This window comes from Rhinoderma darwinii, chromosome 1 (genome assembly GCF_050947455.1).
Source record: "Rhinoderma darwinii isolate aRhiDar2 chromosome 1, aRhiDar2.hap1, whole genome shotgun sequence".
NCBI lineage: Eukaryota > Metazoa > Chordata > Amphibia > Anura > Rhinodermatidae > Rhinoderma > Rhinoderma darwinii.
In genome coordinates this window covers 209,870,899-209,883,991 of record NC_134687.1, presented here as the reverse complement: position 1 = coordinate 209,883,991, position 13,093 = coordinate 209,870,899, and the positions used below count along the sequence as shown (strand labels likewise).

The following is a 13,093-nucleotide window of genomic DNA, read 5'->3' as shown; positions in this document are numbered from 1 at the left end:
CGGAATTCACTGTGCAATTAAAACAATTCTGTGGGTCAATACGATTACGGCGATGCCAAATTATATATAGTTTTTTGTATATTTTACTACTTTTACAAAAAACCTAAGTGTAAAAAAGGAAATTCCGAGAGCCATAACTTTTTTATTTTTCCGTCGATTAAGTGGTATGAGGGCTTATTTTTTGCGGGATAAGCTGTGGTTTTTAATAATACCATTTTGGTGTACATGCGACGTTTTGATCACTTTTTATTTCATTTTTTGTAGGAGATGGTGACAAAAAAATAGACATTCTGGCGTTCACAATTTTTATTTTTTATTTTTACCGAGTTCACCGTGCGGGTTAAATAATGATATATTGTAATAGTTCAGACTTTTACGGACGCGGCGATACCAATTATGTTTATTTTATTTTTTTTACTATGCTCTACTTGGAAAATTGGAAAAGGGGGGTTTTTTTGAAGTTTTTAATTGTACATTTTTTTTTTTTTACATTAAAAAAAACTTGAACTCTCATTTTTACTTTTTTTTTTATTAGTCCCCCTAGGGGAATTCAACCAGCGATCGTTAGATCTCTTGCACAATATACTGCAATACTAATGTATTGCAGTATACCGTGATTCTGACAGGCTTCTATTAACCCCTTCCCGCTCCTTGACGTACTATTACGTCATGGCAGCTGTATCGTTCGCGCTCCATGCCGTAATAGTACGTCTCGGGAGTAACGGCCGTTTCGGCCGTCCTCCCGACACATACAGGAGCTGTGACGCTGCTGTCTTGTTCAGCAGCTGTCACAGCTCCTACAGCGGGGACCGATCGCTGTGTCCCCGCTGATTAACCCCTTAAAAGCCGCGTTCTATAGAGATCGCGGCTTTTTAGGGGTTAAGCTGCCATCGCCGGCCTGCTACGCGATAGCGGCCGGCGATGGTGACTATGGCAACCGGACACCAAACAATGGCGTCCGGCTATGCCATAGACGGAAGCCTAGTGGGTCCTGACAACGTCAGGATCCACTATGCTTGCTGTCAGTGAGTAGCTGACAGTTCTAATACACTGCACTACGCATGTAGTGCAGTGTATTAGAATAGCGATCAGGGCCTCCTGCCCTCATGTCCCCTAGTGGGACAAAGTAATACAGTAAAAAAAAAGTTAAAAAAAGATGTGTAAAAATAAGAAAATAAAAGATTTAAAAGTAATAAAAGTAAAAATCCCCCTTTTTCCCTTATCAGTCCTTTATTATTAATAAAAATATATAAACAAACAAATAAACTATACATAATTGGTATCGCCGCGTCCGTAACGGCCTGAACTACAAAATTATTTCATTATTTACCCCGCACGGTGAACGCCGTAAAATAAAATAATAATAAACCGAACCACAATCACAATTGTTTGGTCACTTCACCTCCCAAAAAATGGAATAAAAAGAGATCAAAAAGTCGCATGTACCGAAAAATGGTACTGATGGAAACTACAGTTCGTTACGCAAAAAATAAGTCCTTGCACGGCTTTATTGATGGAAAAATAAAAAAGTTCTGGCTCTTAGAATAAGGTAACACAAAAAGTGAATGATTGTTTACAAAACGTATTTTATTGTGCAAACGCCATAAGACATAAAAAAAAAACTATAAACATCTGGTATCGACGTAATCGTATCGCCACGCAGAATAAAGTGAATATGTCATTTATAGCGCACGGTGAACGCTGTAAAAAAAACGAAAAAAAAAACAATCGTACAATTGCTGTTTTTTAGTCACCACGCCACCTAAAAATAGAATAAAAACTGATCAAAAAGCCGCATGCACCCCAAGAAAACTACAATGGATTCCTCAAGGGGTGTAGTTTCCAAATTGGGGTCACTTTTGGGGGGTTCCCAATGTTTTGGCACCACAAGACCTCTTCAAACCGGACATGGTGCCTAATAAAAAGGAGGGCTCAAAATCCACTGGGTGCTCCTTTGCTTCGGAGGCCGGTGCTTCAGTCCATTACCGCACTAGGGCCACGTGGGATATTTCTCAAAACTGCAGAATCTGGGCAATAAATATTGAGTTGCGTTTCTCTGATAAAACCTTTTGTGTTATAAAAAAAATGGTATAAAGAGGATTTTCTGACAAAAAAAAAATGTAAATTTCACCTCTACTTTGCTCTAAATTTTTGTGAAACACCTAAAGGGTTCATAAACTTTCTAAATGCTGTTGTGAATACTTTGAGGGGTTTAGTTTCTAAAATGGGGTATTTGATAGGGGTTTCTAATATATGGGCCCCTCAAAGCAACTTCAGAACTGAACTGGAACCTAAAAAAATAAATAAATGAGGCAATACTTCGCTTCTTACATTATACTGATAATAAGCCGTGCCCACTCCGAGATGACCCCAGTTTTGACCGTTTGTATAAACGGAGACCCCTATTAGACCGTTCCAGTGCCCGGTTTTCCCAAGCATACACGCCCGAGAAGTGTATTTCTATTGATGAGTCCCTGGTACATTTTAAAGGGAGGGTTCAATTCCGCGAGTACCTGCCGGGTAAGAGGGCAAGGTATGGCGTGAAGATGTATAAGCTGTGAGAGTGCATCAGGGTATACCTACAGGTTTAGGATATATGAAGGAAAGGCCACCCCCAAACCAGACTGCATCCTGGACTACAATAGGTACATGGGAGGTGTGGACTTGTAAGATCAAGCCCTGAAGCCCTACAGCGCCATGCGGTGTGGTATAAGAAGCTGGCCGGGCACATCATACAGATGGCATTGTACAATGCGTACATGCTACGTCGATGTGCAGGCCAGACGGGAACTTTCCTGGAATTTCAAGAGGTGATTATCAAGAACCTAATCTTTAGGGACCAAGAAGGGGGGGGGCACCCAGTACTTCTGGAAGCGAGCCCACACGCATCGTACCAGGGCAACACTTTCCAGGAGAAGTTCCCCAAACTGGCAAGAAGGGAAAAAGTCAAAAGAGGTGCAAAGTCTGCTATAAGAGGGCGATAATGGATGACACAATATATCAATGTGACACGTGTCCCGAATAACCAGAGCTCTGTATGAAAGTGTTTTAAAATTTATCATACATCCCTTGGTTTATAATTTACCCCAATTTTACTTGCCCTGATGCACTCCGCACAGCTTATCCCCCCTCGTCTTTCCCCTCTGAGCCCTGCTGTGTGCCCAGGCAGCTGATAACAGCCACATATAGGGTATTGCCATACCCGGGAGAACCCACATTACAGTTTATGGGGTGTAGGTCTCCGGTCAAAATGCTCACTACACCTCTAGATGAATGCCTTAAGGGTGTAGTTTTTAAAACGGGGTCACTTCTTGCGGGTTTCAACTGTACTGGTACCTCAGGGGCTTCTGCATACATGACTTCGCACTAGAAAATCCCCAGTAGGCCAAATGGTGGTCCTTTCCTTCTGAGCCCTCCCATGGGCCCAAACGGCAGTTTATCACCACAAATGGGGTATTGCTGCACTCGGGACAAATTGGGCAACAAAATGGAGTATTTTATTTCTTGTGAAAATAAGAATTTTTGAGCTAAAATGACATATTATTGGAAAAAATATATTTTTTTTTAATTCCCAGCCCAATTCAAATAAGTTCTGTGAAGAAACTATGGAGTCTAAATGGTCACATTACCCATAAATGAATTCCTTGAGGGGTGTAGTTTCCAAAATGGGGTCACTTCTGGTGGGTTTCCATTGCTTTGATACCTCTGGGGCTCTGCAAATGCGACATGGCACCCGAAAACCAAACCAGCAAAATCTGTACTCCAAAGAACACACAGCGCTCCTTCCCTTCTGAGGCCTCCCATGGGCCCAAACGGCAGTTTATTGCCACAAATGGGGTATTGATGCACTCTGGAGAAATTGGGCAACAAAATTGAGTATTTTGTTCCCTGTGAAAATAAGCAATTTTGGTAAAAAATTACATCTTATTGGAAAAAATGTCATTTTTTTTATGTCACAGCCCAATTGAAATAGGTGCTGTGAAAAAACTGTGCGGTCAAAATGGTAACAACAACCCTAAATGAATTCCTTGAGGGGTGTAGTTTCCAAAATGGGGTCACTATTGGGGGATTCCTACTGTTTTGACACCTCAACACCTCTTCAAACCTGGCATGCTGCCTAAAATATATTGTAATAAAAAAGAGGACTCAAAATGCACTAGGTGCTTCTTTGCTTCTAGGGCTTGTGTTTTAGTCCACGAGCGCAGTAGGGCCACATCTGGGACATTTCTAAAAACTGCAGAATCTGGACAATACATATTTAGTAGTGTTTCTCTGGTAAAACCTTCTGTGTTACAGAAAAAAAAATGAATAAAATTGAAATTCAGCAAGAAAAATGAAATTTGCAAATTTCACCTCCACTTTGCTTTAATTCCTGTGAAATGCCTGAAGGGTTAAAAAACTTTCTAACTGCTGTTTTGAATACTTTGAGGGGTCTAGTTTTTAAAATGGGGTGTTTTATCAGGGTTTCTAATACATAGGCCCCACAAAGCCACTTCAGAACTCAAGAGGTACCTTAAAAAAAAGGCTTTTGAAATTTTCTTAAAAATATGAGAAATTGCTGTTTATGTTCTAAGCCTTGTAACGTCCAAGAAAAATAAAAGAATGTTCAAAAAACGATGCCAATCTAAAGTAGACATATGGGAAATGTGAACTAGTTACTATTTTGGGTGGTATAACCGTCTGTTTTACAAGCAGATGCATTTAAATTCTGAAAAATGCAATTTTTTCAAAATTTTCTTTACATTTTGCAATTTTTCACCAATAAACACTGAATATATCGACCAAATTTTACCACGAACATGAAGCCCAATGTGTCACGAGAAAACAATCTCAGAATCGCTTGGGTAGGTTTAAGCATTCCGACGTTATTACCACATAAAGTGAAATATGTCAGATTTGAAAAATGGGCTCTGAGCCTTAAAGAGGCTCTGTCACCAGATTTTGCAACCCCTATCTGCTATTGCAGCAGATCGGCGCTGCAATGTAGATTACAGTAACGTTTTTATTTTTAAAAAACGAGCATTTTTGGCCAAGTTATGACCATTTTTGTAGTTATGCAAATGAGGCTTGCAAAAGTCCAAGTGGGTGTGTTTAAAAGTAAAAGTCCAAGTGGGTGTGTATTATGTGCGTACATCGGGGCGTTTTTAATACTTTCACTAGCTGGGCGCTCTGAAGAGAATTAACATCCTCTTCTCTTCAGAACGCCCAGCTTCTGGCCGTGCAGATCTGTGACGTCACTCACAGGTCCTGCATCGTGACGGCCACATCGGCACCAGAGGCTACAGTTGATTCTGCAGCAGCATCAGCGTTTGCAGGTAAGTCGATCTTACCTGCAAACGCTGATGCTGCTGCAGAATCAACTGTAGCCTCTGGTGCCGATGTGGCCGTCACGATGCAGGACCTGTGAGTGACGTCACAGATCTGCACTGTCAGAAGCTGGGCGTTCTGAAGAGAAGAGGATGTTAATTCTCTTCAGAGCGCCCAGCTAGTGAAAGTATTAAAAACGCCCCGATGTACGCACATAATACACACCCACTTGGACTTTTACTTTTAAACACACCCACTTGGACTTTTGCAAGCCTCGTTTGCATAACTACAAAAATGGTCATAACTTGGCCAAAAATGCTCGTTTTTTAAAAATAAAAACGTTACTGTAATCTACATTGCAGCGCCTATCTGCTGCAATAGCAGATAGGGGTTGCAAAATCTGGTGACAGAGCCTCTTTAAGGCCAAAACTAGGCTGCGTCCTTAAGGGGTTAAGCCCTGCCGGAGGCAGCCATAGCAACCATCACCCCCCCCCCCCGCGCGATTTCGTTGCAGGGGGGCGCGATGAGCTGTTAGAGGGGGCCCGATCCCGCTCGTTACTCTGAAGTGTCGGCTGTACCGACACCGGCATCCTATGGAGCGGGTTCACTCCGTGAGCCAGTTCCATACTTCCCCTACCCGACTTTGGCGTATGGTTACGTCAAATGTCGGGAAGGGGTTAAGGACGCAAAAAAAGAGTGTGAAATTGCTGGGGTTTTTTTTTCTATTACCCCCAAAAAAAGTTAATCAATTATATGTGCCCCAAGATGGTGCTATTACAAAATACAACTTGTCCCGCAAAAAACAAGACCTCAATGTTGATGCAAAAATAAAAAAGTTATAGCTCTTGGAATGCGACGATGGAAAAACTTAAAAAATAGCTTGGGTTTTTAAATAGGGGTTAAACAAGAGGATTTGCTGCCGACAAATGATCATTTTTATACCTACATAAAAGATGTTATCACTGACAAACGAGCGTTTCCTCATTTCATCTCTAGTAATGTTTACTCCGGGCAATGACTGCGAATGAACGATCGTTCTGCCGATTACCCCGTGTAAAAGGGCCTTTATTAAAAATATATAGCTGTGTGTACAAGACGTGAAAGATTTCTTCAGTTTCAAGGTCTTCACCCTAAAATCATGTGCGACTGTTGTTAACCCGAATACCTTACTTCCACAATGCCACACTTCTTTGGGACATTGGTATTCTAGTCCCAGTACTGTATATGTAAAGCTTGTCATATACATTTGGTATATTTCATATTTGTATGGAGGCCTTTTGACAGTCCCTCGACGGCAGATGTCAGGGGGAAGAGGGATTGGACTTGTTGGATTTCAACCTGCCCGATCCGTTGTAGCCACGGGACATAATCCTCTGCCAGACACATCTATTCCCCTCTCCTCATTGATATCAAGTGCATGTTAATGGTGGAGTTGGGAGAGAGAACTGTAATCTGAACGTGTATGGCCATCTTTAGTCCTGTGATGTAATGGTGACCCCTGGACATGACCTTCAGGCACAGAATCTGATGCATATAATCCTGTTTCTCAATAACATAGCTTGTCAATTCTCTTCACCCTTTATTGATTTGGCTATGTGAGTGGTAGGACTGATCACATTCATTTACATGAGACTCCTGCGGGTATAAAAGGTCATGAATGGCTGGGAGAAACCATGTTATTGTAGTGTAAAAATCTAATCCGATCAGACAAAGCATCGTACGTCAGGATATGCACACAAAGGGGGCCTAAACATATAGTAAAAGGTGTAACCTTATGTTTTTACACATGACTGGTTCTTTAGATTGCCCTGTTTACATTTAAAAATGGGCAGTGCCACAACTAGCATTGTATATCAGTGCAGTGTCAATACATGGCCTTTTAGCTAAAAACAGAAAAGGGGAAATGTGACCTCTCTGTCACACCAAAAACTGCTTGAGGGAGATGATGCTTTTTCATTTATAATGGATAATATGTAGCATATGGTAATTCCCAGGAGCCCAGAAAAAAACCCACAACCATTCTGGAGTTAACAGCACGCCTGAATATACACATTTCTGATTATTTTATTTACCCTAAATAAAAAAAGTAATAATAAAAAAAAAACTATATATATATATATATATAATATACAATATACGTATAGGCAATTTTTCCTCTTATAACTGACAAAATTGCATGCTTTTCCTGGTACAGCATTTGGTATTGAAAGATAACGCTATGGGGATTGTTTACTGCGAGAGACATCATGCTTAAATTTACTTGAGTTTTTCCACCTAAAAGTATATTCATTCATGGTGTGACTGCTGCCAAATTTCTTTCCCTTACTTTGTCTATCAGTTCAGATAACCTGAACCTTTCTACGATTTCTTACTATAGTTTTGTAATAATAAATTTAGGTTGCAACCCAGGCATGTCCTAAATGATATACAAGTTCAGTCTCCGCAGTGCAGATAACCAATGCTGCATTATCTATTAAGAGAGAATCCGCTAAAAGATAGACTATTTATGGTTATTAATACAGAAATTCCTAGTGATCGTGTTAGGGCTCATGCAGTGGCAGAGCTGTGTGCACGGAGTCTGTAACGCAGTGCACAGAGGCCATATGGCTCTCTAGTACGGAGCTTCACGGGCCTATTTGAGCTGTCGTACAGGCTCCGTCAGGTGGCGCATGTAGACATAATCTAGATGCAATGCTACAAAAAAAAAAACCCCTGTATATGAAACCTGATACTTACAGAGGTACAGTAGAGGCCCCATGCCCCTCAATGGGAGCCCTATATGGCCGTGTGCCTGAGCCCTTCGTTTCTGAGACTAGTGAGATGTCCAGGTAGGAATGACAGGTATGATCCAGCGTCCCTCATTCACAGACCTTTATATTTTCACCCAGGTACTCTAGGGATGCAGCATGTCCACTGGTGCCCAGACCATCTTAATTTTTGTTCAGTGGAACTAAGGCTTCGTTCACATCTGCGTCAGGGCTCCGTTCAGGGGTTCCGTCTGAGCTTTCCGTCAGCAGATCCCATGAACGGAACCCTGACAAACCATAGGTTTCCGTTTGCATCACCATTGATTTCAGTGGTGATGGATCCGGTGCAAATGGTTTCTGTTTGTCTCCGTTGTGCAAGGGTTCTGTCGTTTTGACGGAAGTAATACCTTACTGCTTCCGTGAAAACGACGGAACCCTTGCACAACGGAGACAAACGAAAACCATTTGCACCGGATCCGTCACCATTGAAATCTATGGTGATGCAAACGGAAACCTATGGTTTCGGTTTGTTTCAGTCAGGGTTCCGTTTATGGTTCCCCTGACGGAAAGCTCAGACAGAACCCCTGAACGAAGCCCTGACTCAGATTTGAACGATGTCTAACATGGATTCGTTATATAGGACAGTGGCTCAGACTTTTGCAGTGTGACACCATGATAACTGATAAGCAGCAAATTTGGTAGCAAACTTGCTGCCGGGCCAAAGGAGCAGGATATAATCTTGTTACCAAGGCCTGGACAGTATGCTTTGTAGACCACATGCTGAAACATTGTGGTAAGGGGCATACAAGCTTACTGTTGCCTTCAGGAAATAACTTACATTTTTTTTTTTCAGTTGCTTCATGGCCATTTTGATACTACTATTGGATCTAAAGTGGAGAGTGAGAGCTATAGAAGAATTGCTAACCAAATTGGATGCTCCACTGAAAATATTATTTTCCTCACTGACATTACGAAGGGTAAGCAGTCGGTCTATTTATTAGATAGTGGTATTGCGATATTCTCCCAGTAGCCGGGTGAGTTTATCTAAAAGCAGCCTTTGGTTCGGCAGTGTTCCCTTTTAAGCATAGTATTTTGCTGGTTTCTAGTATTGCATGGTCAAAATTGACACAAAGTAGTTCAAGCTAAAAAGGTTCTTTAATAATGATGATTATGATACAAGTGATCAGCTGTAATCTGTGGGTAAACCTGGCAGTAAATGTTCAATTTCTCTACAGCGCCACCATAGGGGGAATTAAGTATTACGTAGTGCTAGGGTTGCACGATGCATCTAAATATCGATACAATTTCGATACCGTGCACCCTCAAACTATTCAATACCGTTTAATTCATGTATTTCGATACTAAGCTGTGTGGCCGAACAGCTTAGTGTTGTAACACATGAATGTAGTAAGAGCGGGGTGTAATACTGCCATTGCCCTGCTCCTGACTAGTGTGCGTGCGGTCAGCATAATGTGGGCACACTGCAAAACACCCCCATGTTCTGTCTTCCGATCCAGCGCCGCTGATCTTTAGTGCAGCTCCAGCCACATCACGTTATGCTGACCACGCGTGCGCACACTTGGCCGGAGCGGGGCAATGACTATTACACAGCCGAAGCCCCGCTCTAGCGGCAGAGATCAGAGAAACCTGATCTCCGACACTATTCTCTTCAATGCTGCGATCAAAGCTGACCGCAGCATTCAAGGGGAAAATGAGAATCGGGCAATGCCACTTAGATCACATCACCGGGAATCCCTGTGACAGGATCGAGGCACATACCATGTATGGGCAGACAGCCCAGGGTCCATTGAAGGACCCCAGGGCTGTCTGACCATATTTCCAGTTGTTAGGGCCTACTTAGGTATGTCGTAACAACTGCCAGTACACAGGCTAATGTACTGACCTATAGATCTATGCCAGTACATTAAAGTTTAAAAATAAAAAAGTTAAAAAAAATAAAGTAACCTTTAATAAAAAAAAATTTAAATAAAAGTGTGAGTACATAAAATAGAACACAAATATAAAAGAGTATCCGGCACACCAATATAGAAAAAAAGGTATTTTTTATTTTGTTTCTAGTGCGCCATGATACAGCGGCCAGCCGCTATCAGCACCACTAGCGCTCGTCAATTCAGTTGCCCAGCACGGCTCAGTGCCTGATGAAGGTCACCTAGACCGAAACGTCGCACTCTGCCACTGGCATTAGAAACAAAATAAAAAATACCTTTTTTTCTATATTGGTGTGCCGGATACTCTTTTATATTTATGTTTGGGTTGGGCCCCTATCCGTGCAAAACCTCACCCTTCCACGTATCTGGTGCTATCTGAACCTTTACACAAATAAAATAGAACACATTCGGTATCGTTGCAACCGTAATAACCTTCACAACAAATTTATAGTGTCCTTTATGATGTGAACGCTATAAAAAAAATAAAATCTGCTTTCTTTCACTTATTAATGTGGGGCACGAGGTGTTACCTCCAAATTATACACATTTCATACATTATATTTGAATAATATATTTTAGCTTCTTACTTACGCTTTAAACTACATCCGCCAAGTTTATGTCAACATGTACAGTATATCATCGGTGGGAGGTAATTCCTTTAAAATGTACACGTCCTACGGCAATGCACCTCGGCATCTAGGATTACATTGGAATACAGTTTCAATTACAAATCCACTCATATTTTTGTTTGAGAATAGTGTTAACCCCTTAAGGATCAGCCTATTTTTGACCTTCAGGGCCAAGCTGTTTTTTCATTTTTATTTTTCATCGCTGCATTCGAAGAGCCATTACTTCTTTTCATTTTCCCATTGACAGAGGTTTTAACAGTCGGCTTGTCATTCAATGGGACAACTGTGAATGGGACAACTGCTGTGCTTATGCAATCTTCCTGACATAAATGTACGTCGTGGAGCCTCTATGCAAGGCAATCCATGATTTACATTTGCCGTTACTTTTTAACTCTTTAGGGTATGTGCACACAGTGTTTTTCTTTCGTTTTTCGGGCCGTAAACGTCCTGAAAAACGGCTGAAAAATCTGAAGCGGAACCCGTACAAACATCTGCCCATTGATTTCAATGGGAAATATGATGTTCTCTTTCAACGGGGCGTTTTTAAAAAACGGCACGTGAAAAGATGTCTGTGAAAAAGAAGTGCGTCACTTGGGATGTTTTTGGAGCTGTTTTTCATTGACTCCATAGAAAAACGGCTGTAAAAAATGCTGCGAAAATCGCGAGTGACTTAAAAACGGCTGAAAATCAGGAGCTGTTTTCCCTTGAAAAGAGCGCCCTATTTTCAGATGTTTTTTAGTAAGCGTGTGAACATACCCTTAACGTCTTTTATATACTACTACTATTGGAGTTAACATTGCAACGTGTTGGCAAATTTTTTGTTTTTAGTTTCACATAGCATTAATTTTGTAATAATGGTTACTATTTGTTTCATTTCAGAGTTTAATATTGTTTTTGTTTCTATAGAGGCAGAGGCTGCGAGACAAGCGGGCGGGCATGTGGCCATAGTAGTAAGGCCTGGCAATGCTCCACTGACAGATGAAGTGAAGTCAAAATACCATCTTATAACATCATTTGATCAGCTTAAGCTGTCTTCTACAGTATGATCTAAGGATACATCAGACATCATTATTAGTGTTTTGTTTTTCCTCAGATGTAATTAAAGAAATTAATTAGTATACTGCCTCATTTCCCAACGATCGTAAAAAGTATTTATTAGCAAATCAGACAAGTTTTAGTATGCTTATGTTAGTAGAACGGTTGTTTGCATGAGAAATTTGTCAATTGGTTGAAGATCTGCTGTTACTACGTCTATATTTTTGTTGTTAAATAAATGAACATGGAAAACATGTCTCCAGCCCTGGAAAAATGTCATCCTAACCCCTTGTTACGACAAGATGTATAAGTATTTTAGTTTAATTAGTTAGATGCAAATCTGTAGAAGAGAAATAATGTGTTTTTTTGTATTTTTATAAATGTTTAGTGCTTCTTCCTTTTTTTTTTTTTAAATCTCAATCCTCCCCTCCCCCGGAGGCATCCACATTGCAGACACACACTTTCTTCCTGACATCAGTGGCTACTCCTTGAACGGAATCCCCGTTGCCGACTCGGGCAGGGAATTCCACTGCAGGAGGAGCCCCTGACGTCAATGTCCATATATGGACAGTGACCTCAGGGGTTTCCCCTAGGAGCGATATCCTCTGCCAGATCATCGGCAACGGGGATTCCGCTCAAGGAGTAGCCACTGTCCATATATGAACAGTGATGTCAAGGGCTTTCCCGAGCACAGCGCTTAAAGTAGCACTGTACCTGGGGAGTCCTCGGTGAGCGGAGGAGCTCCCTCTGCTCCTCCGCTCTGAACTAATTCTGAAGCAGGGAGCTGATGGCTCCCTGCTTCAGAATTGGGTTCAACTGTAGCCGGCCTGGATGACGTCAGAGGGCTGGCCTCATGGGATGGCGTTTCATCCCATGTGACCGCCGCAGCCAATCGCAGGCTGCAGCGGTCTCCTGGGATGAAACGTCATCCTAGGAGGACGGCCGGCTAAATGCTTAGCAATTTTCCGTAGCTGACATTCTGGGTGATAAACTGTTCCACAGTTTGGTGCGGTTTTAAGCCCAGAATTCCATGCGGCCATCGGGGCAGATACCGCAGCCCAGCACCAAATGCTGGTATTGGTCCGTGGCCACTGGTTGGGGATCACTGGAGTAGAGTACAGTATCCGAATCCACTTACAAAAGTTTGAACTGAAGAGGACTCTCATCAATACCCAGAGCTATTCCACTCCACAGACTCCAAAGCCCTGGAAGCGTCCAAGGATAATTTTGAGACATTGACTGTATTTTTTGGACTATAAAACACAGTTTTTATCTTAGAATCTGTGTTGTAAGCGGCTGCGTCTTATCTCCTGAAGACAAACAGCTGCCAGTGTATGAAGAAACCGACTGAGCTCCGAGCATCAAAGGTCCTTGCAGTGCAGTGAAATGGAAGCAGCATGTCCTGTGCTGTGTATGAAAGATCTCA

The 13,093-nt window shown here is 41.8% G+C and overlaps 1 protein-coding gene across 2 annotated transcripts in view; it reads left to right on the top strand.

Annotated features, from left to right (window-relative positions):
* The window catches only part of ENOPH1 (enolase-phosphatase 1), a 47,687-nt gene extending 35,766 nt beyond the window's left edge, over window positions 1-11,921 (top strand). For both annotated transcript variants that reach the window (XM_075861302.1, XM_075861293.1), the window contains exons 5-6: window positions 8,908-9,031; window positions 11,539-11,921. In XM_075861302.1, the coding sequence (XP_075717417.1) occupies window positions 8,908-9,031; window positions 11,539-11,678 (264 nt within the window). In that variant the 3' untranslated portion in view covers window positions 11,679-11,921. The remainder of the gene's footprint in view (window positions 1-8,907; window positions 9,032-11,538) is intronic.
* Window positions 11,922-13,093: the final 1,172 nt, after the last annotated feature.